The sequence below is a fragment of the Microcaecilia unicolor genome, chromosome 14 (genome assembly GCF_901765095.1).
Source record: "Microcaecilia unicolor chromosome 14, aMicUni1.1, whole genome shotgun sequence".
Classification (NCBI taxonomy): domain Eukaryota; kingdom Metazoa; phylum Chordata; class Amphibia; order Gymnophiona; family Siphonopidae; genus Microcaecilia; species Microcaecilia unicolor.
Genome location: NC_044044.1, coordinates 46,948,079 through 46,975,231, shown reverse-complemented (window position 1 = coordinate 46,975,231; position 27,153 = coordinate 46,948,079). Strand labels below are relative to the sequence as shown.

Genomic DNA, 27,153 nt, shown 5'->3' with positions numbered 1-27,153 from the left:
TGTGCCCTTAGCAGAGAAACACCCCCAAAACATAACATTTCCACCTCCATGCTTGACAGTGGGGACGGTGTTCTTTGGGTCATAGGCAGCATTTCTCTTCCTCCAAACACGGCGAGTTGAGTTCATGCCAAAAAGCTCAATTTTTGTCTCATCTGACCACAGCACCTTCTCCCAATCACTCTCGGCATCATCCAGGTGTTCACTGGCAAACTTCAGACGGGCCGTCACATGTGCCTTCCGGAGCAGGGGGACCTTGCGGGCACTGCAGGATTGCAATCCGTTATGTCGTAATGTGTTACCAATGGTTTTCGTGGTGACAGTGGTCCCAGCTGCCTTGAGATCATTGACAAGTTCCCCCCTTGTAGTTGTAGGCTGATTTCTAACCTTCCTCATGATCAAGGATACCCCACGAGGTGAGATTTTGCGTGGAGCCCCAGATCTTTGTCGATTGACAGCCATTTTGTACTTCTTCCATTTTCTTACTATGGCACCAACAGTTGTCTCCTTCTCGCCCAGCGTCTTACTGATGGTTTTGTAGCCCATTCCAGCCTTGTGCAGGTGTATGATCTTGTCCCTGACATCCTTAGACAGCTCCTTGCTCTTGGCCATTTTGTAGAGGTTAGAGTCTGACTGATTCACTGAGTCTGTGGACAGGTGTCTTTCATACAGGTGACCATTGCCGACAGCTGTCTGTCATGCAGGTAACGAGTTGATTTGGAGCATCTACCTGGTCTGTAGGGGCCAGATCTCTTACTGGTTGGTGGGGGATCAAATACTTATTTCCCTCTGCAGAATGCAAATAAATTCATATACTTTCCACAATGTGATTTTCCGGATTTAATTTGTGATGTGCTATCTCTCACTGTTACCAATAACCTACCCTTCAATTATGGGCTGCTCATGTCTTTGTCAGTGGGCAAACTTACAAAATCAGCAAGGGATCAAATACTTATTTCCCCCACTGTATCATATACTTGACACAGTCCTGCGTTTTGGCATTACGAGCGCTTGCTTCAGGAGTTGAACAATTCAGTTCAGTGGACAACTCAGGGTATGTATCAATGTGATCTTTGCTGCATCGGCCTGGGCAGAGAGTAAGTGCGACTGTGCTGAATTACTGAAAGGAGAAGGACGCGGTACTTGGAGAATCCTAGGTAGATGGTGTTACATTGGCCATCATTCCTTGGTCTATTGAATATTTACCACGTTGTCCACGGAAATGAATTGTTTGGCTCCTGAAGCAGGCCCCCTTAGCGCCGAAACGCAACACTGTGTCAAATTTATTATATATCTCTTAACCAACGATTGCCCCTTGTGTTGGAATTCGATTGGTCTTCTCCCGTTCTTTTGCTTATTTCTGTTTGGCTGGCGCTTCTAGGGGTGGTTCTTCTCCTTTCCCACAAACTTCCTGCTACGTACCATTACACAAATCCATCAAGAAAATTAATCCGCTCTCTCTCTACAGTACGTGTAGTGCCAAGTCACTGAGAAAATGGGAGAGCCTTTGCAGGAAGCAATTGTGGGCCGACTTGGGTAGATCCTTGGTCTTGAGTGTTCGTGTGTGGATGAGGTGCGGTTGACTGTTCGGAAACAAATGAAGCTGTTGGGTTAATACTTGACTATAGACTGTCAATGCAGAATCAGGTTACGAAGGCCATTCAACTTTCTTTTGTGCAGCTCTGTATGTTGTTTAGAGTATGGTTCTTTCTAGATTAGATTACTGCAATGCTCTGTACCTTAGGCTGTGTAGTGCGAGTTGCAGGGCACTGCAGTTGGTTTAAATTGTGGCAGCTAGACTTGTAGCTGGGATTCCTAGGTGTGAACACATAACATCTGCGTTGAAGCGGGCTGCATTGGCTGCCAGTGCTCTTTCAAATTTGCTTTAAGGCACTAGTTTTGATTCATCAAGCCTTGTATACAGTGGTTCCACTTTATTTTACTCAAACTGTTCATGCATATTGCCTGCCATGATCGCTGTGCTCATTATATTATATCATTATATTGATACGAGCTTATCCACCTTCTCTATTGCAGGGGTTCATTTATGGAAAAGCCCTCCATGGACAACTTCGTTTATGCAGTAATGTGGTTCAGTTTCAGAAACAATACGGTTGTTTTGTCGAAGCAACTGGTGTTTATATGAGTGATGAAGTACTTGCAGTTTATGGTTGGTTCTGTGATTTGTGGTATGTTGTGATTGTTTTTAAGTTTTGTTTTTTTTTATTATGTTTGTTTGATTTGTAAACCGCCTAGGTTAAAGGCAATAAATACATTTTTAAAATAAATTGATTCCAATGAAAGTTATCAATCACACATATAACAGATCATAAAATACACATGGAGAAGAATCTTGTGTGCTCCTGAAAACTCATTCTCCTCACTGTGTAATAATCCTAAATGTTGTGGCCACCTGCGAGACCCCTGGTTTTCAAGACTCACTTATTTACTAAAGCTTTCTGTTGATCCCCGAGTTGTGGTGGACTGGCTAGCCAGCAGGCAGTGGTACGCTCCTTACCTATTCTTTTTCTATTTTCTAGCTCTGTTAATTTCTCTTTAACTTTTTTAGTTGGAGTTCCTTTGCATTATTTTATGCTTTTATAATTTTTTATTGCTTTGATTCAATGTGAAGAAATGCAAAGTGATGCACTTAGGGAGTAGAAATCCACGAGAGACGTATGTGTTAGGTGGTGAGAGTCTGATATGTACGGACGGGAAGAGGGATCTTGGGGTGATAGTATCTGAGGATCTGAAGGCGAGGAAACAGTGTGACAAGGCGGTGGCTGTAGCTAGAAGGTTGTTAGGCTGTATAGAGAGAGGTGTGACCAGCAGAAGAAAGGGGGTGTCGATGCCCCTGTATAAGTCGTTGGTGAGGCCCCACCTGGAGTATTGTGTTCAGTTTTGGAGGCCGTATCTTGCTAAGGATGTAAAAAGAATTGAAGTGGTGCAAAGAAAAGCTACGAGAATGGTATGGGATTTGCGTTACAAGACGTATGAGGACAGACTTGCTGACCTGAACATGTATACCCTGGAGGAAAGGAGAAACAGGGGTGATATGATACAGACGTTCAAATATTTGAAAGGTATTAATCTGCAAACGAACCTTTTCCGGAGATGGGAAGGCAGTAGAACTAGAGGACATGAAATGAGATTGAAGGGGGGCAGACAAGAAAAATGTCAGGAAGTATTTTTTCACGGAGAGAGTGGTGGATGCTTGGAATGCCCTCCCGTGGGAGGTGGTGGAGATGAAAACAGTAACGGAATTCAAAAATGCATGGGATAAACATAAAGGAATCCTGTTCAGAAGGAATGGATCCTCAGAAGCTTAGCCGAGATTGGGTGGCGGAGCCGGTGATGGGAGGTGGGGCTAGAGCTGGGCAGACTTCTACGGTCTGTGCCCTGAAAATGGCAGAAACAAATCAAGGTAAGGTATACACAAAAAGTAGCACATATGAGTTTATCTTGTTGGGCAGACTGGATGCACCGTGCAGGTCTTTTTCTGCCGTCATCTACTATGTTACTATGTTTGATTGTATGAAAGGAAGTATATTAAGTCAAATTAAACTAAATTAACACCACGGGGTGCAACACATTGCGATTATAAGCAAGATTTCAGTTCCACATACAACACAGGGCCTTGCAGATGGCTAAGGAAGCCCTCACCCCTGCACTCATCCATCAATCCTCCCAGGAGCAGCTACTTACCTCCGATCTTCACCGTGAAGTCCTCTGACACCATGCAATTCCGGGCAGCCAGATCGCGATGCACAAACTTCTTGGCACTGAGGTAGGCCATACCATCAGCGATTTCTCCTGCCATCTGAATCATGTCCTTCAGACTGGGAGGAGGCAGGCCTGGATTGTTCTGGGTGGAAATTGGTGGGAGGGGGGGTACAGAAAATAAAGACACCCATGGGATATAACAAGGATTGCTTTTTCACTTTAATGCGTTTAGGATGTGATGGAATATCCGCCCACAGCTCTATCAGCATACATGGGACAGAGAACCCTGAGCAAAAATCATCAGTTTATCAAAAGCACCAACGCCACTCTGATAACACACAGAGCTGCCAAGTTACCCGGTTCCAGGCTGGAGACATTTTGGCGAGTCCTGGGTTTGACCTCACATCCCAAAACAGTGTAGGATTTGTAGTGCCTGATTCTACCTTTTTGAAATCAGTCCTGCAGAAGCCTATGCGGCCACATTGCTGATCTGGCAAGGGCCGACTTCTACGTGGAATGTTGCTAGTGGAATAGCAACATTCCATGTAGAATCTCAAATAGTGGCAACAGTGGAGGAGTGGCCTAGTGGTTAGGGTGGTGGACTTTGGTCCTGGGGAACTGAGGAACTGAGTTCGATTCCCACGTCAGGCACAGGCAGCTCCTTGTGACTCTGGGCAAGTCACTTAACCCTCCATTGCCCCATGTAAGCCGCATTGAGCCTGCCATGAGTGGGAAAGTGCGGGGTACAAATGTAACAAAATAAATAATTAAAATTCAGCCCTGCAGGTCTCATAATGCATCAGGATGGGTTGACAGAAATCCAGGACTGGCTTAAAATCTCCCTCCTGGAACAACATGGAAGCTCTGCAGTCAAAATATCTAATGTTTCACAAACCGATCCTTCTACTCATGAATAACTCGATCTGGCTTCGCTCCGTGTCCCATTTGCACCTTGGAGAAAGTGCTCCAGGATTACTATTAAAATTGTGGGGTGAAGGGAAAGGGGAAATTGTGACAAAAACGTCACTTATATCTTCTGAATTCAGCGTTTCCTAACATGTTGAGTGGGTTTAGTTACCTGGAATTAAATGAGAGAATGCACTTGCTGGTCCTTTTAAGACACTGAAGCAAATGGGCATTCCCTACCAGATTGGGAGGTGTGGGGTGAAACAGTTTAAGAGGTAGATGGTCACCACAAAACAAGGAAGAAAAAAGCTGCCAGTCACCATTTTGAACCTTTCAAGAAGTGCAAAGACCAGGGGACATGGAAATACTTTTAAAACAAATAGGAAGACATATATTTTCACTCAAAGAATAGTTAAAATCTGGAACTCTTTGCCGAAAGATGTAGCAACAGCGGTTAGCATATCTGGGTTTAAAAAAGGCTTGGACAAGTTCCTGGAGGAAAAGTCCACAGTCCGTTATTGAGATGGACATGAGGGAAGCCACTGTTTGCCGTAGGATTGGTAGCATGGAATGCAGCTACTTTTTGAGTTTCTGGCAGGAACTTGTGACCTGGATTGGCCACTGTTGGAAGCAGGATACTGGGCTAGATGGACCATTGGTCTGACCCAGTAGGGCTATTCTTATGCTCTTTAACCCAGACAGGGTATTAACTACTAGTAAACACCCTATCCAGAGGGGTTTATTTTGTAAAATCACATTTTCCAGGTTCTCTGTGCTATTTTTAAATTCGGCCGACACAAACATTGCATAATTCATTAGCTAATAATTCCCCCAAGTAATAGATTTATTACTCCATTGTTTTATGTACAATTATTCTTGTTGTAGAATTATCATAGGAAACATTGTGCCTTTGAGACCAACATCCGACCCCTGATGCAGGTATCAAGCCGAAACACGGGCCATGTCGGCTCACTTTTTTTTGATGTTCTCGTTGGTGACCAACCCCCTCATTCTCTAACTTGGTGGTGAGATGTAAGCACCATTTGCACTCTTACATGTATCGAGTACTCGCCCTTACACAGGTAAGTGAACACTTGTGCGCACAAGTACTAGGTGAGTGCTCAGTACTATTCTAGAAATGATGCGCACAACTGTGCATAAATACAAGAGGGTTTTCACAGGGGAGGAGCTCGGGTGGGACCGATCTTTATTTATGCAACTTGCAGAATATACTGCAGAGGTTCTCAACCCAGTCCTTGGGACGCACTCAGCCAGTCAGGTTTTCATGACATCCACAATGAATATGCATGAGATAGATTTGCATGCACTACTGCCATTCTATCTCATGGGTAACCTGAAAATCTGACTGGCTAACGTGTGTCCCAAGGACTGGGTTGAGAAACCCTAGAATCAGGGGTGGACTGAGAGTGGTCTGAGCCCCCGAGCAATGAGGACCACTGCCCCCCTCCCACGTCCTGCTGTCTCCCTATCCCACTGCCACTGACCTTTTCCTTTGGACCTGCAGCTAAAAGGGCCATCTGCCACTGATACTGGAACTTCCCCCTGCCGTGGCCCGCGCTTGTGGAAGAAGGAAGTTATGTCAGAAAGGGGCAGGCTGTGGCAGAGGCAGTGGCGTACCAAGGGGGGAGGGCGGTGGGTGCAGTCCGCCCCGGGTGCACGTCGCTGGGGGGGTGCCGTGCGCCTGTCCGCTACGTTCATTCTGTGCTCCCTCTGCTCCGGAATAGGTTACTTCCTGTTCCGGGGCAGAGGGAGCATGGAAACGAACAAAGTGGACAGGCACGCAGCACCCCCCCCCAGCGGCGTGCACCCGGGGGGGGGTTCTTTCACCAGGGTGTCCTTTCGCCGGGGGGGGTGTCACGCTGCACCCAGGGGGGGGGCGCTGCACCCGGGGGACGGGGCGCATCGGCGATCCGCCTCAGGTGTCAGCCCCCCTAGGAATGCCACTGGGCAGAGGGAAGTTCCAGCGTCAGCAGCAGATGGTCGATTTAGCTTCCAGTACCCCTACCTGTGAAGTGGGGGGGGGGGGTTCGGGGACAGGAGCACAGGAGGGGGGTTTGGGGATAGGAGCGTCCCGGTCCCAGAGGAGAGAGAAGGACTCGCACATCAGGCACGCAGGAGGAAAGCACTTGGGCTCCCCCCCCCCCCCCTCCATAGCCCTGGGCCGGTCACAGCCTGGTTGCCTGTTTGGTCAGTCCGCCCCTGCCTGGAATACTGTAAGCGCTGAAGTGCGACATGTAGGCACTGATGCAGATTTACATTTAGTAATTCTATAATAGAATCTTGGCGTCATTTTGGAATTAGTGCTCAGCATGGTGCATCTATGCGTTAAGATTGTGGCACACGGAGAATTCTGAACATGGAATACCACAGTGGCCACCTCAGTCCAGCCCGGCTAAAGGGCAGAAATCGGTTTGATAATGTTACCAGTAAAAGCTTGTGCTCTACCTCTGCATCTGGTCTTAGGGAGCGTAAGTAACTCTTCAAATCTCCTCTGGTCATCAGCTCCATGATGACCAAGGCGGGCTGGCCTTGTGACACTACCCCTAGCAGACGGACCTAGCAGAGAAAGAACAGCAAAGAGTGAACCACGGCCGTCTCTCATCAAGGAAGTCATCATGCACACCAATAGATGCTAGTCGAAGGCTTTCATTAAAGAGACTGGGGCAGAGGGGGAAAGGATAGCCTTCAGTATTCAAAAAACAGCAAGGGGCATGAAAGCGTGAGCTCCCTCCTGCTTAGCATGCGTCTACTTGAGGATGAGGATACTTACCACGTGGTGACACTTGAAGGCCTTCATCACAGAAGCCTCGTTGAGGAATTCGATCCGTTCCCTCATGCTGGCCAGCTCATTGACTGTCTTCAGAGCCACCTTAGTCTCTGTCTCATCCTTCACAATGCCCTTGGCAGTTCCTTCATAGACCATCCCAAAGGAGCCTTGTCCTAACTCATGGATAATGGTTATCTTCTCTCTTGGGAACTCCCATTCATCTGGGATGTACACTTTAAAAAAAAAAAATGAAAATGTGACCCAACAAGGGACCAACTGATTCTCATTGGGATGGGCAGCCAAGAGTTGTTGAATCTCCATCTTTTGAAGAGAACTTCCCTACTTTTTGGCCAATTATCTACTGCCTTCTCCCTATAAATTCTTCAGTCTTTCTGGACAGACTGATCCAGCCCAGGTGTGACCTATACAGTTAGAGGTCCAAACTTCATCTGGACGGCAGTGATATTCCACCATTTTCTGGATAAACTTGTCCGTTTAGAAAGAATTAAGCAGGAGCCCCAACTTGGGTGCAGTCGGGCATAAATAAACAGATCAATCATTTGCTTATCTTTATGTGGTTACTAAAATATACTGGTAGGAGAAGATCAATCAGAGTATTCGCAATCAGCAACCAGGTGGAGTCTCATCTCTTTTGCACGAATATTCACATCACTCCCTTGGTGACTCTTTTACCGTGCATAGGTTTTAATCATCGACTTAAACCACCTCCACCCTGATATTGTGAAATCTTAAACTTAACGTACCCACAATTACAAACTTATGTGAATATATATCAAATGTATCAAATATACTAAAGACACTTAGCTTCTGGAGCGATTAAAACTCCCTAATTCAGACTCAGTGTGTAGAGGCCCCGACAGTGCCTGTTTCGCTGTGCTTCTTCTGGGGGAACCCACACAATATTAGCTGAATCGTGTCTTGACACAGTCCTTAAGTGTCAAGACACGATTCAGCTAATATTGTGTGGGTTCCCCCAGAAGAAGCACAGCGAAACAGGCACTGTCGGGGCCTCTACACACTGAGTCTGAATTAGGGAGTTTTAATCGCTCCAGAAGCTAAGTGTCTTTAGTATATTTGATACATTTGATATATATTCACATAAGTTTGTAATTGTGGGTACGTTAAGTTTAAGATTTCACAATATCAGGGTGGAGGTGGTTTAAGTCGATGATTAAAACCTATGCACGGTAAAAGAGTCACCAAGGGAGTGATGTGAATATTCGTGCAAAAGAGATGAGACTCCACCTGGTTGCTGATTGCGAATACTCTGATTGATCTTCTCCTACCAGTATATTTTAGTAACCTAACTTCATTAGGAGTTATCTAAGCCATTTAGGTTTTTTGTTTTTATCTTTATGTGGTGGCAAGGGGCCTGAATAATGTCCCCCACCTCCCTCAGTTCCAAGAAATTGACACTTCAAAGGAAATCCCAACTTACTCTCTGAGGCGCTGAAATATTCAGGATTAACAGAGGCGTACAAGGTGCCACCTGGATAACCGTTGTTGTTCCTGGAAGCAAATAATTAAATAACATTATAAAGAAATTCTGCATCAATCGTTACACAGGAGCCCTCTAATCATCATTCCGCAGCGTCAACCCAAGGGTTTTAAAGATCAACAGGGAAACCTCAACCTTGAGAAGCAGAGGGACATGTCAAGTGATAGTGAAGCCTTGGACAAGCTTTCTAGATTATTCTGGCTTTTTGAGACATGCAGTCAGAACACAGGAGCAGAAAAGCTCAAGGGAAAATTGGGCAGGTCCTTTTTTTTTGTTGTTTTGTTACAGAGGGTACGTTATTCTGCTTACGTTTAAGTGGGGTATAAGTTTTATAAATAAAAAGGGAGTTTTCTTCCAAACCCACAGCAATAATGACAACACATCAACTCTTTAAATTACATAAGCAAACCCTGCCCAAGGGTACGTGCCTTTTGGAGACAAATCCAGAGTTATCTAACTAAAATAACACAGGTCTCAGTAGGTGGAACCTGGGATCATTATGTCTTAGATACACAGGCAGCCTTGCGACCCAGGCGAAAGGAAATAGTTTGGTGTCGCAAGGTATGTTTAGTGGCACGCAAGACTATTCTACAGAAGTGGACAGACCCGGATCCACCGGTGTATCGGCACTGGAGGAACCAGATACATGAGTTAGCCACTTAGGAAGCCAGAGAGGTGAAGGGAACCCCGAAAAGGAAAAACCAGTTCATGTCAATATAGGGCCGATATATGCAAGGACTTAGTCCACGGGGGCGAAGTTTGCTCCTCAATCTATTGTGAGTTACCTCGGCAGTACACATGGTCTGAATGTTTAAATCCATTATCCCCAATATTGTTTGGCACACACAGAAGTAAGGGGGGAGGGAGGGGGGAAGTATACAAGTACATAAGTAATGCCATACTGGGAAAAGACCAAGGGTCCATCGAGCCCAGCATCTTGTCCACGACAGCGGCCAATCCAGGCCAAGGGCACCTGGCAAGCTTCCCAAACGTACAAACATTCTATACATGTTATTCCTGGGATTTTGGATTTTTCCAAGTCCGTTTAGTAGCGGTTTATGGACTTGTCCTTTAGGAAACCGTCCAACCCCTTTTTAAACTCTGCTAAGCTAACCGCCTTCACCACATTTCCCGGCAATGAATTCCAGACTTTAATTACGCGTTGGGTGAAGAAAAATTTTCTCCGATTTGTTTTAAATTTACTACACTGTAGTTTCATCGCATGCCCCTAGTCCTAGTATTTTTGGAAAGCGTGAACAGACGCTTCACATCCACCTGTTCCACTCCACTCATTATTTTATATACCTCTATCATGTCTCCCCTCAGCCGTCTCTTCTCCAAGCTGAATAGCCCTAGCCTCCTTAGTCTTTCTTCATAGGGAAGTCGTCCCATCCCCGCTATCATTTTAGTCGCCCTTCACTGCACAAAAAACTTGATGATGGTCTGTTCAATACTTATATGTGAAGTTCCACTGTATTGTTGACGTTTTGTATTTTATGGTATCTGTTATACCATATTTATTTCATCATCAATAAAAACGTTGAAATATAAATCATTAATCGTGATTTAAAGAAGCTTAAAACAAATAAAATAAGCAAACCTGGCAGTTCTAGGGAAATTGTAAAGTGGCTGTTTCAGTTTTCTATGAGTATGTAGTGGGGGGGGGGGGCTTGGCAATGCAACCCCCCCCCCCCCCCCCCCCACCCAGTCAGCAAGATGCTATACAAACAAGTGGCTTCTTCACAGGTTGGTCCTGCCATGCACATCTGGAGGAGGGAGGGAACAGATTCACAGCAGACAGAAGGTATTCCCCACCACCACCACCATCTCACCAGCTGTAGCCAGAGAATGCCGGTCTGCTCTGGAGGAGTGATGTCTGTCCTCCATGCAGCAGCCCAGGTCGGGTTTTTTTCAGAGAAAGGAATGTGGAAACAACAAGAGGCTGAAACAGGGCCAGGAAGAGGGTAAAGTTCCCTCCGAGGGATCTTGAAGCAGCCCTGTCTGTCACCAGGCACTTGCTTTCAAGTCAAACCCAGTCCACCGAGACACAGAGCCTGTTTCTGCTTTTCACCGCCCCCCCCAGCCGTAGGCATTCTGGGATTCGTAGTTCCTCCGGCTTTGCACGCTGCCAAACCCCAGGCTCCCAGGGAATTTTCATTTCAAAAACAGGACTGGAAATGTCCTTGATGAACTGAGGTTAATAAAGACATACAGACGCTCTTAATGCACGCATATACAATCAGATGACTGCAATATCTCCCATTGAGTTCTTTCGGTGGTTAGAAAAAAACAGGCCCAAATCAGATCCTAGTGTCATAACCGAACATTAAGAATGCACATCTCAGAAACATCCCTGAAACATGAATTTTGCTAGGATACGTTTTTATTTTATTTATTTATCTATCTTTCTTACATTTGTACCCCGTGCTTTCCCACTCATAGCAGGCTCAATGCGGCTTACATATTATATACGGGTACTTATTTGTACCTGGGGCAATGGAGGGTTAAGTGACTTGCCCAGAGTCACAAGGAGCTGCCTGTGCCTGCAGTGGGAATTGAACCCAGTTCCCCAGGACCAAAAGCCACCACTCTAACCACTAGGCCACTCAATGTGGCCGCGCAGGCTTCTGTTTCTGTGAGTCTGACGTCCTGCACGTACGTGCAGGACGTCAGACTCACAGAAACAGAAGCCTGCGCAGCCGCGTTGCTGATCTGCAAGGGCAGGCTTCTACACGGAATGTTGCTAGTGGAATACCAACATTAACATTCCATGTAGAGTCTCAAATAGTAGCAACAGAATCTCAATAGTAGCCACATTCCATGTAGAATCTGAAATAGGCTGGGATTCTGGAATCTTGTTATTCTTTGGGGTTCTACATGGAATGTTGCTACTTTTTAAGATTCTGCATGGAATCTTGTTAATGGGACTTGATATACTGCCTTTCTGAGGTTTTTGCAACTACATTCAAAGCGGTTTACATATATTCAGGTACTTATTTTGTACCTGGGGCAATGCAGGGTTAAGTGACTTGCCAAGAGTCACAAGGAGCTGCCTGTGCCTGCAGTGGGAATTGAACCCAGTTCCCCAGGACCAAAGGCCACCACTCTAACCACTAGGCCACTCAATGTGGCCGCGCAGGCTTCTGTTTCTGCGAGTCTGACGTCCTGCACGTACGTGCAGGACGTCAGACTCACAGAAACAGAAGCCTGCGCAGCCGCGTTGCTGATCTGCAAGGGCAGGCTTCTACACGGAATGTTGCTAGTGGAATACCAACATTAACATTCCATGTAGAGTCTCAAATAGTAGCAACAGAATCTCAATAGTAGCCACATTCCATGTAGAATCTGAAATAGGCTGGGATTCTGGAATCTTGTTATTCTTTGGGGTTCTACATGGAATGTTGCTACTTTTTAAGATTCTGCATGGAATCTTGATAATGGGACTTGATATACCGCCTTTCTGTGTTTTTTTTCCAACTACATTCAAAGCGGTTTACATATATTCAGGTACTTATTTTGTACCTGGGGCAATGGAGGGTTAAGTGACTTGCCCAGAGTCACAAGGAGCTGCCTGTGCCTGCAGTGGGAATCCAACCCAGTTCCCCAGGACCAAAGTCCACCACTCTAACCACTAGGCCACTCCTCCACTCACACTGAAATTAAACTATTCCATTTGTGTAGGACTTGATGCTGCAGACTTGAAGTCTTGCATGGACTGTGCTATGGAGGGAGAAGGAAAGAAGGGAGGAGTGCAGATGAGATTACCTTTTCTTATTGTAGAAGAAGACAAAGATGGCCAAGAAAGCAATGACAACCAGCAGCACGAATGGCATCACCTTGAGAAGTATGTAGAACCCTTCCGATGGCTCTTCCACTGCAGAAATAAGTAAATACGTACGTAAGTATTGCCGTACTGGGACAGACCGAAGGTTCCATCAAGCTCAGCATCCTAACAGTAGACAATCCAGGTCACATGTACCTGGAAAAATCCCCAAAAAGTACAGTACATTTTATGCTGCTTATCCTAGAAATAAGCAGTGGATTTTCCCCAAGTCCATTTTAATAATATTCTATGGACTTTTCCTTTAGGAAGCCAAGCAAACCTTTTTTTAAACCCCGCTAAGCTAACTGCTTTTACTAAATTCTTTGGCAATGAATTCAAGAGTTTAATTACATGTTGAGTGAAGAAATTTTTTGTCCGATTCATTTTACATTTAAATTTACTACGTTGTAGTAAATAAACAGTCCGGATTATTAACAGGTAGGAAGGATTATTCCTGGGGACATACGAAATTTGGGCTGAAGCCCTGTGGGAAACCAGGACAACCTACTCACTCAAAAGAACATCCCTGGCTACTCTGGGACAAGTCTAGCAAACGGATGAAACTGAAATTACCAGATTTTATTTTAAGGACAGGGACTGGGCTGATTAAGCTGTAACGTGTCGATTGGACACAGCCTTGTTCATCACCAGGGTTCCAGTGATATCATTCCTTTCTGGGAGTTGTAGACCTGGTGAGTAGTGGCTTGAGGGATCACTCATGCTGATCTCTACTGCAACTTCTGTGGAGAATGAATGAGAAGCTGCCTCGCAAGGCCGCTTCAACTCTCGGCGGCCATTTTGAATTGGCGCCGGGACCGTCAGCAAGGAACAGTATGCAGGGCAGCGCCCCGAAGTGGTCACTAGACCACCAGGGTAAGGGGAGGGGAGGATAGGACACCCTTAGGGAGGTGTGACGGGGGCGGGGTGTGTATGAAAGGGGTGGGGCAGTATGTTACAGGGGGGCGGGGTGGGGTGTGGCAGGGCGGGGCATGTGTCCTCTTTTTTAGGCGAGCAAATATGGTAAACCCTAGTACAGGTAAACCAAAAAGAGTTATCTACAGCCAGTATCGGTATGGATAGGATGTGGCTAAGCCACAGCTCTATACCTGGTCCATAGAGCTTTGAGAACCTGGGACTGGGGTTACTGGGAGCTTCCAGCACCCCTAAACCATTCTTGACAGTGTCTCCATTGAGAAGAGGCCATGACTGGAGTGGATGTGAGTAACTCCTGCATTCAATACCCATATACTACCCACTCCCTACAGCGATTGCCAAGGCACAACAAGCCATACGTACCGGGGCCCGGGATGTAAATCGGCCCAGTCCAGGACCCATTCCCTGCCAAGGAAGTAGCCCTGATCTTAGCCGAGTAATTCCCAGGCTGCAAGAGGGTCAGGTAGACCCCTTGGTATCTTTTGTACCGTTGGCGAGAGACACACACGACAGTGGCAGGAACCTCCTAGAGGGAAAAAAAAACACACACACACAAACAATTCCCATGATCGAGCTTAAGACATTTATGTTTCCAAGCGATTCTCTGGTCAGAATGTAAAGGAGAAAAGGTTTGCCTTCTAATTCTAGGTACCAAAGATCGTGGGTTACTGCCTAAACAGACTTCAGGCTCTATCTTGTATCCTAAGTGGGGATTCGTTCAGAACTTCTGCTGGTAACAAAAACATAGAGACACATTTTTCAGACGGGCTGGGAAAGCTTAAGCACATTTTCAGGCATAACAGTTTGCTGCTGAATCAAGCCTTGCAAACTTTGACTAGTCTGATCTAAGCCAGACAGCTGTGCTCCCAGGGTTAGCTACCTCACTTTAACCAGACACTGATCCTCTGGAGCCACCCGTTTTTGGAATAGTGAATTTAGGGGAGCAGACTTCAGCCAGTCACTAAAGGAAAAGCTAACCTATGGAATCTAGACACATATGTTAGTAGTTCGGTTACTCCTGCCAGAATTCTACGTGAGTGCGCAGCGCAGAATTTGCCAGTTGCGCAAAATTTATTTTCTTTTTTTCATGCAGTGCAGTACCGTGGGAATGGAGACTGTGGTAAAGGCCAGCTGGCTGCCCCATCCTCTGAGCCTCGGTGAGCCCTCCCTGGACCTACCTTAACACACCCTGGTAGTGTGGCCTCTTCAGGGGCAGAAAAGAACCTCTTTCCCACTGCCCACTGCCATCGCTCTTTGTTGATACCACCGCTTCTTCAAAATAGCCAGTGAGACTTCAAACATCAATCTCCTGAGGCTGGCACAGGAAGTCTCGGCGGCCATTTTGAACAAGTGGTGTTACTGGCAACAGTGGTGGCAGCGGGCAGGAAAAAGGGTGTGTGTGTGGGGGGTACACCCCAATTCATGCCTCTACAGCTCCTTCCATGCTGGACCGGTGAGTGCCAGGGTGCGGTGCTGCAAAAAGAGGGACAGGGACTGGAAAAAATAAATATGGATGGTATCTGTACAGGTAGGAGAGGCTGATGGACTGGGGTTACTGGGAGCTTCCAGCACCCCTAAACCATTCTTGACACTGTGGAGACAGTGTCGGAGTGGAGGAGTGGCCTAGTGGTTAGAGTGGTGGACTTGGTCCTGGGGAACTGGGTTCGATTCCCACTGCAGGCACAGGCAGCTCCTTGTGACTCTGGGCAAGTCACTTAACCCTCCATTGCCCCAGGTACAAATAAGTACCTAAGCCGCATTGAGCCTGCCATGAGTGGGAAAGCGCGGGGTACAAATTAAAAAAAAAATGTGGGTACAGGAGGGATGGAGGGCTGGAAAAAAAATAAATATGGTTGGTATCTGTATAGGGAGGGGGGCTGTAAGATGGGTGAAGTGTGGGTGCGGGGGGAGGGGGCTGGGAACAAAGGTGGATGGCTATGGGTGCAAAAATATTGTTTAAAGAAACTTGCAGAATTTTGCATAATTTCAAAAGTTTTGGGCACAGAATTCCGGCAGGAGTATTCTGTAGATAGATCCCTTGGAAAAATCCCCTCCATAGAATGACAGGAGACAGAGGAGGGAGACATTGAGCCCATCAGTCTACCCAATTTAAACCTTCCCAGAATTTAACACAAGCTTAACCTGTAAAGGTACAAAGTCATTAGCTATAGAACCTTGTAACCCAGTAGAGGTTAATATTTATTTATTCATTCTTGTGTCCCACTATTATCCAAAAACAAGTTTCGGTTCAAAGTGGCTTACAATTTACATGTTGGTGGAGCTACAATAGTGTTGTGCAAGGTGGAGAGGGCATCTATCGTTCGTGTGGTTATTCCTAAAATTTTTTATAGTGGGAATGGTAGTGGTAGCTTTTGTGTTGAATTGTACTTATGGTGATATTTATTCATATAGTTTTTGAACAGGTAGATTAGACTACTGCAACTTGCTTTTCACAGGTCTCCCACTTAGCCATCTCTCTCCTCTTCAATCTGTTCAAAATTCTGCTGCACGACTAATATTCCGCCAGTGTCGTTATGCTCATATTAGCCCTCTCCTCAAGTCACTTCACTGGCTCCCTATCCGTTTCCGCATACAGTTCAAACTCCTCTTATTGACCTATAAGTGCATTCACTCTACAGCTCCTCAGTACCTCTCCACTCTCATCTCTTCCTGAACTCCGTTCACTGGGTAAATCTCTCTTATCTGCACCCTTCTCCTCCACCGCTAACTCCAGACTCCGTTCCTTTTATCTTGCCGCACCATATGCCTGGAATAGACTTCCTGAGCCGGTACGTCAAGCTCCATCTCTAACCGTCTTCAAATCTAAGCTAAAAGCCCACCTTTTTGATCCAGTGCTGCGTACGTCTAGTAGCGCTATAGAAATGGTAAGTAGTAGTCTTTGGGATTCCAGAATCTTGCTACTCTTTGGGATTCTGCACGGAATCTTGCTACTCTTTGTCCTTATCCCTTATTTGTCCTGTTTGTCTGGCCTAATTAGATTGTAAGCTCTGTCAAGCAGGGACTGTCTCTTCATGTTCAAGTGTACAGCACTGCGTACATCTAGTAGCGCTATAGAAATGATAAGTAGTAGTAGTAGTAGTAAAAGAAGGCAACAATATCTTTGTGATTAGCTGTAGAATTTTTTGAAGAGGTAGGTTTGACCCAAGAATGTGATATGAGAGTTTTAGAAATATCTCATAGTCCTTGTAATTGATTAACCTTCTGAACAATTCCTGGTGGTCTAAGGGACCTTTAAGAAGTGGTCTTTCAGGTGGTAGAGGGTGCATGAAAGTACTTAAAAGCAAGCATAGCCAAATCCTCCCTGCAACATCTGATCCTACAATAAACACAGTTTCAAACAAGTCTTGACTTTTACTTGTACAAAGAAATACTCACAAGATTCTCCACAGGATCAAACTGAGTGTCCATGCTTCTAGGCAGATTTCTGCTCAAGTTGGACAAATGTCACTGTTCCATTTCAGAGATCACATATTTCCATGGGAGAATGAAGGATACCAAAGCATGCTACTTCTCTGAGATTCATTCACTAGCACGCTTACCTATCATAACCCAAGATTTAGTGCGTCTTCTGGGTGTATGTATGCAGGGGAGGGAGGGGGAATCCTCTTTTCTCACTGTTCTGGGTCCTCACTGTCTCAGATATTGATTCAGATAGGACTTCATACTCTTCCCTGTAGCTCTAGGCTTTGCTAGGAGATGGGCTTCTGCTGTCTCTTATGGAGGTCTCTAGCTGTCTGCACGGAGCTGAACCAGACTCTCTTAAGAAGCTGCACACACCAACTTCAACTCAGGGCCGCCAAGAGGGGGAACATGGGGGATAAGATTCCCTGGGCCCGGCCTTTAAAGGGGGGGGCCCAGCGCTGCAGTATTGCTGCATTGCGTTGGCATCAGTCTGTGCAATTTGAGGACTTATTTATTTATTTATTTATTTATTATATTTGTATCCCGCACTTTCCCACTAAAAGCAGGCTCAATGCAGCTTACATAGTAATAGGTAACACAGAATTTTGTTATGTAAAATAGGAAATTAAGTATAGCATAATAGAAGAATGGATGGGTAGGTAGGTAGAGACAGGTGATAGAGAGAGGAGGGTAAGGTGGGAGATAGTAGCAACATTCCATGTAGAATCTCCAATAGTAGCAACATTCCATGTAGAATGTCTAATAGTAGCAACATTCCATGTAGAATCTCCAATAGTATCTATTTTATTTCCCACTCATGGCAGGCTCAATGCGGCTTACATAGTAATAGGTAACATAGAATTTTGTTATATAAAGTAGGAAATTAAGTATAGCATAATAGAAGAATGGATGGGTAGGTAGGTAGAGACAGGTGATAGAGAGAGGAGGGTAAGGTGGAAGATAGATTCTGGGTCAATGTCCTTTTCTCTTCAGTAGATGGGTTCATGAAGATTAATCTGGGTCTTTTGAGTAGGCTTGTTTGAATAGATGGGTTTTTAGTGCTTTTCTGAATGGTAGGTGGTCATGGATTGCTCGGATAGGTCTAGGGAGAGCGTTCCATAGACGGCTGCCCAGGAAGGAGAAATTGGATCCATAATATTATTCCACCCCTGGGTCCTTTGCATGTAGGTACCAATACGCTACCTCTGGGCTTCACTCATACCAGCGCCAATGAGCCTAGTCACAGGCTTTGCACACACCTCTGTGAACCACACAATGAGGGGGCCCAATTGAGAGGCCTCCAACACCAGCATCTATTTAGAGTTCTCTCCGCCTTCAAGCGCCACCCACCATGCCGAGCTAATTTGTGCTGGGAACAGCCTTGCCTACACTCCAGAGGCCTGCCCTTCAAATGTACAGGGAAGTTCCCATAATATCACCGCATTACGGTAAGTAATGTCACTTTTCTGGGGAGAGCAGTTTTACCCTTGGCTCCTCCTCTGGTCACGGGCTCCGTCAACTGTGATGGGGTGGGGCCTGCCTATGGCACCTACCCTGCCCCTCAGCTACTGCACCCAAACAGCAGCGGCCAAAAGTGACGCCCCTTGCCACAGGGATTGATCCTGAGGCGGGGTCTTTTTAGCATTTTTGAGAGTGGTATTGTGGAAGAGCCCTCTGGTAAGGTTTGCCTCTTTGCAGATGACACAAACTCTGTAACAGGGTAGACACCCCTGTTGGTGGGGATAGCATGATAAAGAAGCCAATGAAGTTTGAAAAATGGTCCCAGAATTTGGCAACTAAGATTCAGTGCTAAAAAGTTGCAGGGTCATGCGGATCACTCCAACTTCAGCAGATCGCCCCTGCCCGTGCCAGCTTCAATCTCAAGATTGCCACTGGAGGTCACAGCAGCTATCTCGCTAGACTGCTCCTGGAAGTCATGGCAGCCATTTTGTCTGTGGACACAGGATGGGCAGAGTGATTGGGGGATCTCTCCTGCCCTGACTAGCCACTAGACCACCAGTGTAATAAAGTAGGCCTGGGGGGGGTGGCACAGGAGTGGTGGTCTACAGGTGGTGTTGGGAAGCGGGTGGCAGGAGGAGGGTGGAGGGAGGGAGGGAGTATGGACTGGGATGGTTTTGGATTCATAAGTACATAAGTATTACCATACTGGGAAAGACCAAAGGTCCATCAAGCCCAGCTTCCTGTTTCCAACAGTGGCCAATCCAGGTCACAAATACCTGGCAAGATCCCAAAAAAGTACAAAACATTTTATACTGCTTATCCCAGAAATAGTGGATTTTCCCAATGATCTATGGACTTTTCCTTTAGGAAGCCATCCAAACCTTTTTTTTAAACTCCACTAAGCTAACCGCCTTTACCACATTCTCTGGCAACGAATTCCAGAGTTTAATTACACATTGAGTGAAGAAAACTTTTCTCTGATTTGTTTTAAATTTACTACATTGTAACTTCATCGCATGCCCCCTAGTCCTAGTATTTTTGGAAAGCGTAAACACACGGTCCACATCTACCCGTTCTACTCCACTCATTATTTTATAGACCTCTATCATATCTCCCCTCAGCCGCCTTTTCTTCAAGCTGAAGAGCCCTTGCCGCTTTAGCCTTTCCTCATAGGGAAGTCGTCCCATCCCCTTTATCATTTTCGTCGCCCTTCTCTGCACCTTTTCTAATTCCACTATATCTTTTTTGAGATCTGGCGACCAGAATTGAACACAATATTTGAGGTGCGGTCGCACCATGGAGCGATACAAAAGCATTATAACGTCCTCATTTTTGTTTTCCATTCCTTTCCTAATAATACCTAACATTCTATTTGCTTTCTTAGCTGCAGCAGCACATTGAGCAGAAGGTTTCAAAGTATCATCAACGACGACACCTAGATCCCTTTCTTGGTCTGTGACTCCTAACGTGGAACCTTGCATGACGTAGCTATAATTCAGGTTTCTCTTTCCCACATGCATCACTTTGCACTTGCTCACATTAAACGTCATCTGCCATTTAGACGCTCAGTCTCCCAGTCTCGTAAGGTCCTCTTGTAATTTTTCACAATCCTCCCGCGATTTAACGACTTTGAATAACTTTGTGTCATCAGCAAATTTAATTACCTCACTAGTTACTCCCATCTCTAGGTCATTCATAAATATGTTAAAAAGCAGCGGTCCCATCACAGAGCCCTGGGGAACCCCACTAACTGTAACGGAGTTCAAACATGCGTGGGATATGCATAGAGGAATCCTGTGCAGAAGGAATGGATCCTCAGAAGCTTAGCTGAAATTGGGTGGCGGAGCAGGTGGGGGGAAGAGGGGTTGGTGGTTGGGAGGCGAGGATAGGGGAGGGCAGACTTATACGGTCTGTACCAGAGCCGGTGATGGGAGGCGGGACTGGTGGTTGGGAGGCGGGAAATACTGCTGGGCAGACTTATATGGTCTGTGCCATGAAAAGGACAGGTACAAATTCAAGGTAAGGTATACACATATGAGTTTGTCTTGGGCAGACTGGATGGACCATGCAGGTCTTTTTCTGCCGTCATCTACTATGTTACTATGTTCTCCATTGAGAATACTGACCATTTAACCCTACTCTCTGTTTTCTATCTTTTAACCAGTTTTAATCCACAAAAGAACACTACCTCCTATCCCATGACTCTCCAATTTCCTCTGGAGTCTTTCATGAGGTACTTTTCAGCTTCAGTTTCAGCCAATACCAATTTTGGTCACCATCTAAATGGAATATAGGGATTGAACCCTCTAGAAATATCCCCATTGAAACTGGCTTTTTTATAAAACCTGTCAGGGTTTGTCTACAATTCTATCTCCAGCAGGGGCGTATCTGCGTGGGGCCACAGGGGCCTAGGCCCCCGCAGATTTCGCCCTGGACCCCCCTACCTTTGCTGGCGGGGGACCCCAACCCCCCGCCAGCTGACGTCCACTTCCTCCTGCCTTTAAAAATATTCCTTCAGCTGGCGGGGGACCCCAACCCCCGCCAGCCGAGCCGAGGTCTTCAAGTTCTTCTTCGTCCTCGTGCTGTTCAACTGCTGAGTCCAGTTTCGGAGTCTGACGTCGCTGCACGTAACAGAGTCTGTGAGTCTGACATCCTGCACGTACAACGTGCAGCGACGTCAGACTCCGAAACTGGATTCAGCAGTTGAACAGCACGAGGACGAAGAAGAACTCGGCTCGGCTGGCGGGGGTTGGGGTCCCCCACCAGCTGAAGGAATATTTTTAAAGGCAGGAGGAAGCGGACGTCGACTGGCGGGGGGTTGGGGTCCCCCGCCAGCAAAGGTAGGTAATGGCAGCAGGGGAGTTGGCAATGGCGGCAGCAGGGGGGGTCGGCAATGGCGGTGGTGGCAGGGGGGAGCTATAATGTGCCCCCTCACTCTGGCCCTGGCCCCCCCTACCACCGAACCTCAGATTCTCCAGTGGATAGGATCTTTACTATCGTTTAATGCGCTATCCAACAGCCAAATGGACAAAATACAGCTGCACCTAGGCAGAGTATTAAAACACCCTAACCATGGGGAATCACTGCCTAGTTAATGTTTGAAAGGGCAATATGATTCTATCAAAGTGATCAGAAGAGCATCTGCCCCCCCCCCCCCCCCAGGTCAGGGGGAGATGCATTAAAAGCTGTAGGGTCTTTAATGGGTCTGTACCTCATTCTCCCGACTGTATTTGATCTCGTATTTCAGGATAAGCCCGTTCGGGTTCTGCGGTTCCTTCCACTTCAGTAAAACACTGTTCTTCCCGATGGGTTCCCAGGTGACGTTGCCAGGAATGTTATCTGCTTGCCCTGAAGATGGTGGATAAAGTCAGCAGTGTAGATTATGAATTACAAGCATAGGCATACACTGTGACGGACAGGAGAGTGAGGCTGCGGGGCCCCTAAGAATAGAGCAAAGGACAGAGCAAGGAGCAGCAAGGACAAACATCCTCATTGGCACCACATGACCGAGATCCAGTTGTCTCCACTGTCACAGGAATACAGAAAACGGCAACAGATAAAGACCATATTCTCTATACATACTATCTACAATTCCTCCTCTCCCTTAGAGATCCTCTGTACTTGTCCCAACCAGGGGTGTAGGTACGTGGGGCCACTGGGGCTTGGGCCCCTGCAGATTTGGCCCTGGACCCCCCGCTGCCAACCCCTTTGACCCCCCCTCCTCCCGCCACCACCGCCAGGTACCTTTGCTGGCGGGGGTCCCCAACCCCCGCCAGCCAGAGTCCTCTTTTCAGGCGCGGCCGCGTTGCTGATCTGCCTGCCCTTGCAGATCAGCAACGCGGCCGCGCCTGAGAAGAGGACTTCGGCTGACGGGGGTTGGGGACCCCCTGCCAACAAAGGTACCCGACAACGGTGGTGGGGGAGGGTTGGTGGCGGCGGAAAGAGGGGGTTGAAAGGGTTGGGGCTGGGGGAGGGTCAAAGTTGGTGGTGGCGGTGGGGGGGGGTCAAAAATGGCGGGTGGGGGGTCAGCGGCGCCGGGGGAGGGCTAAAATGTGCCCCCTCACCTCAGGCTCTGGACCCCCCTCCCGCCGAAGTCTGGCTACGCCCCTGATGCCAACCTTGCTTGAATTCAGATACACTCTTCGTATCCACCAGGAGGCCGTTCCACAGATCCACCACCCTTTCCATAAAGACGTATTTCCTTAGGTTACATCTCATTCTGGCCCCTTTCACCTTCACCCCATGCCCTCTCATTCCAGAGCTTCCTTTCAATGGAATGAGGCCCAGTTCCTGTGCATTTGTGCCATGGAGGTATTTAAACATCTCTAGAACGTCTCCCTTCTCCCACCTTTCTCCCAAAGAATACACATTGAGGTCTTAAAGTCTGTCCCAAATGCTTTGTGATAAAGACCACTGACCATTTTATTAGCCACCCTCTGGACTGACTCCATCCTGTCTGTGTCACTGCAAACCCTACTCACTCCCTGTCCTCTGTATGTGTCCCGAGTTTATTAATTTGATTTCTCTACAACCCCTGGTAGCACTGAGCCTGCAGATGCCAGAGAAAACACTCTCCTCCACCAGTTCTAGCAGCTAGTAGAAATTCTCTTTCAACCGCCATAGCAAGGCAACATCTTTTCTTTTTAGTTGTAATATCTATAATTCCTGGGTTTCAGTCTTGGTAAAGGTGGGAAAACATGCATTGAAAAGTAATGAAGGAGAGAGGTGTGAGACAGGAGCCTGAGGGAAGAGGAGGAAGAAAAGAAATAAGGAGCAGGGAGAGATCAAGGAAAGGGACAACAGACTGATGGAGGAAGGGAATAGAAGGTAGACGGTAGAGACAAGATAGTGCATGCGGCTAGACATATCCGGTGTTGGACAGGTAAGGAGCAGGGCTGCGGCATGCATACATACTCTCAGGCATGGTCCTGGCAAAGACGAAAGTAGCGGCGCTGCAGCCCACGGTGTGTGCGGCATGGTTGCAGGCGTGGATGTCAATGCGGTATTCCGTGAAGTGCCGCAGGTTGGAGATCACCGTGCGGTCCCGGAATACCTTGTCTTCAAAGATGGGGAAATCGATGTAGGTCTTGGAGTCGGCCCCGGTCCGGTTGACCGGAAGCTCCAGAGAAGAGCCATTGGTTGGCATCTGGCCTTCACTGGTCATGGTGGACACATCTCTACGCCTCTTGGGTGGTCTAGGCAGGATTGGGATCAGAGAAAGCATCAACAGATCGGCAACAGTTACGTACCTTCACATCTTTTGTGGATGAACAATAGTCAGTGGGCTTCTATCTAGATACTTTGTCTATAAAGTACTGAGTAATATTACTAGGTTCAGATATCTTTGCTATCATATAATATTGTGCTCTGGTCCTCCTAAATGCGCGTTCCCTCGTCCCCCTCCCTCCCTCCACACACACAGACTTTCATGGACTTTCCAAATTCAGCTCACAAGGGTAGGGCCATTCCCTTTCACTACTCCTCTGCCTTCACTGTCTCCCCCTGTTTGTTCAAGTCTTTATCTTGACCTTTGGAATTCTTCATTTCTAGAGGGTGAGCAATGATTAAAGTTTTTAATCAAAATTAATCATGGGATTAAAAATTACATGATTAATCGCTTAGGCCCATGCAGCAGTGATACAGCTCTGATGTGGCTGGCGGGGCTCCCCAAGCCCCACCAGCTGAAGACTCCCATTATCCCCTGTCCAGCATCTCTCCCACCATTCTCCTCCACCCTCCCCAGGTGATCGGGACCTCAACTCTCCTGGCCCACTGCCCCTCCATACCTTCCTAAACCTTATAGTTTTTCGCTGGCAGTGATCAAGGGCTCACACCAGCCCCGACCCTTTCCTCTGATGGAAGTTCGTATGCGGAAACAGGAAGTTGTGTCAGATGGAAGGCTCGGGGCCAAGGAGGGGGAGAGCGGAACGAGAGATGCTGGATGGGGGAATGTTGGGAGTCTTCAGCTGGCGGGGCTTGGGGAGCCCGGCCAGCCACATCAGAGCTGCATCACTGCTGGGTAGGCCTGGGAGATTAACTGTGCAATTAATCGTTAAAAAATTTTATGTATGTTAATACGTTAAATGCCCATCTCTAGTCAGTTCACAACTGCCACTTCCTCCATCTACATTGTGTTGATTTTGCCATCCTCCGCCCCTTTCTGCTCTCTTGGTTTAAGAGCTCTCAGTTTTCCTTGTGGAAATAGTGGTCTCGTTTGCTCTATTCCTACTTGGTGACTTCAGACTGGGTCACGGCCTTCTTTACCCTGGCCGAAAGTGTAGGACTCACTCAGCATGTCACCTTCAATACTCATATCACCAGCAACACCCTCAACCTAGTGTTTCTCCTTGACTTCCTCTCTGCTTACACCTTCCTCTTTCAAATATTTTCCCTCCCTTGGTCCAACCACTACCTCTCAACATTTCTTCTACCCACCTGTCCCCCACTGCCTACCTTGCCTCCATTGTCCTCTTATCATAGAGTTGTTTGAGGCACACACCTTCCACAGGGAGAACATTTATATTTGAGTGGTGCAATTAACAGAGTCTAATATGAACCCTAAAGAAGAACTGAACGTTGATCCTTGGACCGAGAGACCGTCAGCCTCATTGAGAGGTGCAAATGCTATCAGAGAGTCGGCTACCATACACCCACTTCAGGCTCTTAGCCCCCCATGGCCATTCCTTTGTATCCCCCTACTCTCGCCTTGCTTTGTATTGCAAACTGCTTAGTGGTAAGCTCAGTTTGCGATCGGCAATAAATAAATATAAATCTGAGTCCTGGATATGATCGTTTATTTCACGCATGATTTTGCTTCCATTACCTTTGAGAATTTTTGTACACTAATGTCACTTTCCAAGGAGGCCTGAAAGAGAAAGACAGAGGAAATGTGTGCCATTAGTTCAGAGCAAGTAACTACAACGAGAACCAGGAATAGAGTCACCACTCAACCAGGTCAACCCAGAGAAGATGTTCCAGTCTTAATTTTACTCCCATGGAGTGCATGAAAATGTTATTCCTACTATACGTGGGGGAGGGGGAAGCGGGGATCAGAATTCTAACTCTTTGTATGCCATGGGGACAAAACCAGGACTGGATAAGCCTCATCCGGGTTGGCAACCCTAACTGTGAAGGATGTTGAAGATCCATCGCAGATGAACTGGGTCACTATACAGGTTAGCACAAACGGGAGGGGGAGGGAAGCATGCAGCGGCATTTATATTTATCAGATCGGAGGTTACACCTTTTAGCTCAAGGTGAGTTCTTTCAGGTACAACAGGTATTTCCCTGTTCCTGGAGAGTTTACAGTCTGTTTATTCCTGAGGCAATGGAGGGTGAAGTGTATGCCCAGGAGAAGCGTCAGTGGGATTTGAACCAGGCTCACTGGTTCTCAGGCTTCTGCTCAAAACCACTAGGCTACTCCTCCACTCTAATCGTGTGCTTGTGTTTCAGTGGTGCAGTCAAATAATTGGATGCGGAAAGTGATGGACTTACGAAAAGGACACCCCAATGAAGAGTCTTCCGCTTGGAAAGGTGGGCATTATACAGAGTTTAGTGATGGCAGGTTCCATCCTAGCAACTCTTTGACTAACATCATGAACCACAAGGTCCCCCCCCCCCCCCCTCCTTTCCTCCTCAGATTTTCCTTAGTGCCTTAAGGCTGTGGAAAGAGGCTTCAACAGAGCTGCCCTTGTGAAAAACAAAGTGTTCCCAAGACATGAAGAACAGGAGGAGACCTCAAGACCTGACATACTCAGAGTGATTTCATGTAACTGCATATCTGTGTGTATGTAAGAAGGGAATCTGCTATTAATACCTTGGGATAAAGATGGTATTATGGAGAAAGTTCTCAAATTTCTTCTGGAAAGAGCCTTCTGCCTCCATCAGTGGTCCATCCGGCTGGCATGGACAGCACTTGTCCTCTGCGTCCTGGTCAGCATCAGGGTCTCCACCATCCTCATTATCAAATCTCGTGTCTGCACTGCTGGTAGGCAGCTTCAGTCCTGGAAACGAGGAGTCCAATGATACCAGTGGACGAATTACAAATCAGTAAAGGTGCCTCTATCTAACTTTACCCTGGTGAAAGCACTATTTCCTCCTCACCTCAGATGTTCAAGTGTTATCTCCAACCTCACTACTAAATCAATGTTGCAGCTTACCAGGGATAAATACAGAAGATTTTCTCTGTTTAAGTGTCCTCTTTTCAAAATTTAAGGTCTTCCTCATTTTAACTTTAGAACGTTATTCTCTCTTGCCGTGGTATTCCTAGGGGGGCTGACACCCGGGGCGGATCGCCGATGCGCCCCGCCCCCGGGTGCAGCACGACCACCCTCCCCCCCCCCGGCAAAAGGATACCCCCCACCCCAACGAAAGAACCTCCCCCAGGTGCACGCCGCTGGGGGGGTGCCGCGCGCCGGTCAGCTTCGTTTGTTTCCATGCTCCCTCTGCCCCGGAACATTCCATGTAGAATCTCCAATAGTAGCAACATTCCATGTAGAATCTCCAATAGTATCTATTTTATTTTTGTTACATTTGTACCCTGCGCTTTCCCACTCATGGCAGGCTCAATGCGGCTTACAT

General features: G+C 47.0%; 1 protein-coding gene across 1 annotated transcript in view; it reads right to left on the bottom strand.

The window, feature by feature from the left end:
- INSRR (insulin receptor related receptor) overlaps nucleotides 1-27,153 on the bottom strand; it is a 92,208-nt gene that overhangs the window by 4,891 nt on the left and 60,164 nt on the right. The window contains exons 10-19 of the mRNA XM_030187985.1: nucleotides 26,390-26,576; nucleotides 25,397-25,438; nucleotides 23,488-23,768; nucleotides 21,785-21,921; nucleotides 14,053-14,215; nucleotides 12,699-12,807; nucleotides 8,874-8,944; nucleotides 7,418-7,647; nucleotides 7,093-7,203; nucleotides 3,703-3,862 (exon numbers count right to left, since the gene is read on the bottom strand). Coding sequence (XP_030043845.1) covers nucleotides 3,703-3,862; nucleotides 7,093-7,203; nucleotides 7,418-7,647; nucleotides 8,874-8,944; nucleotides 12,699-12,807; nucleotides 14,053-14,215; nucleotides 21,785-21,921; nucleotides 23,488-23,768; nucleotides 25,397-25,438; nucleotides 26,390-26,576 — 1,491 coding nt within the window. The remainder of the gene's footprint in view (nucleotides 1-3,702; nucleotides 3,863-7,092; nucleotides 7,204-7,417; nucleotides 7,648-8,873; nucleotides 8,945-12,698; nucleotides 12,808-14,052; nucleotides 14,216-21,784; nucleotides 21,922-23,487; nucleotides 23,769-25,396; nucleotides 25,439-26,389; nucleotides 26,577-27,153) is intronic.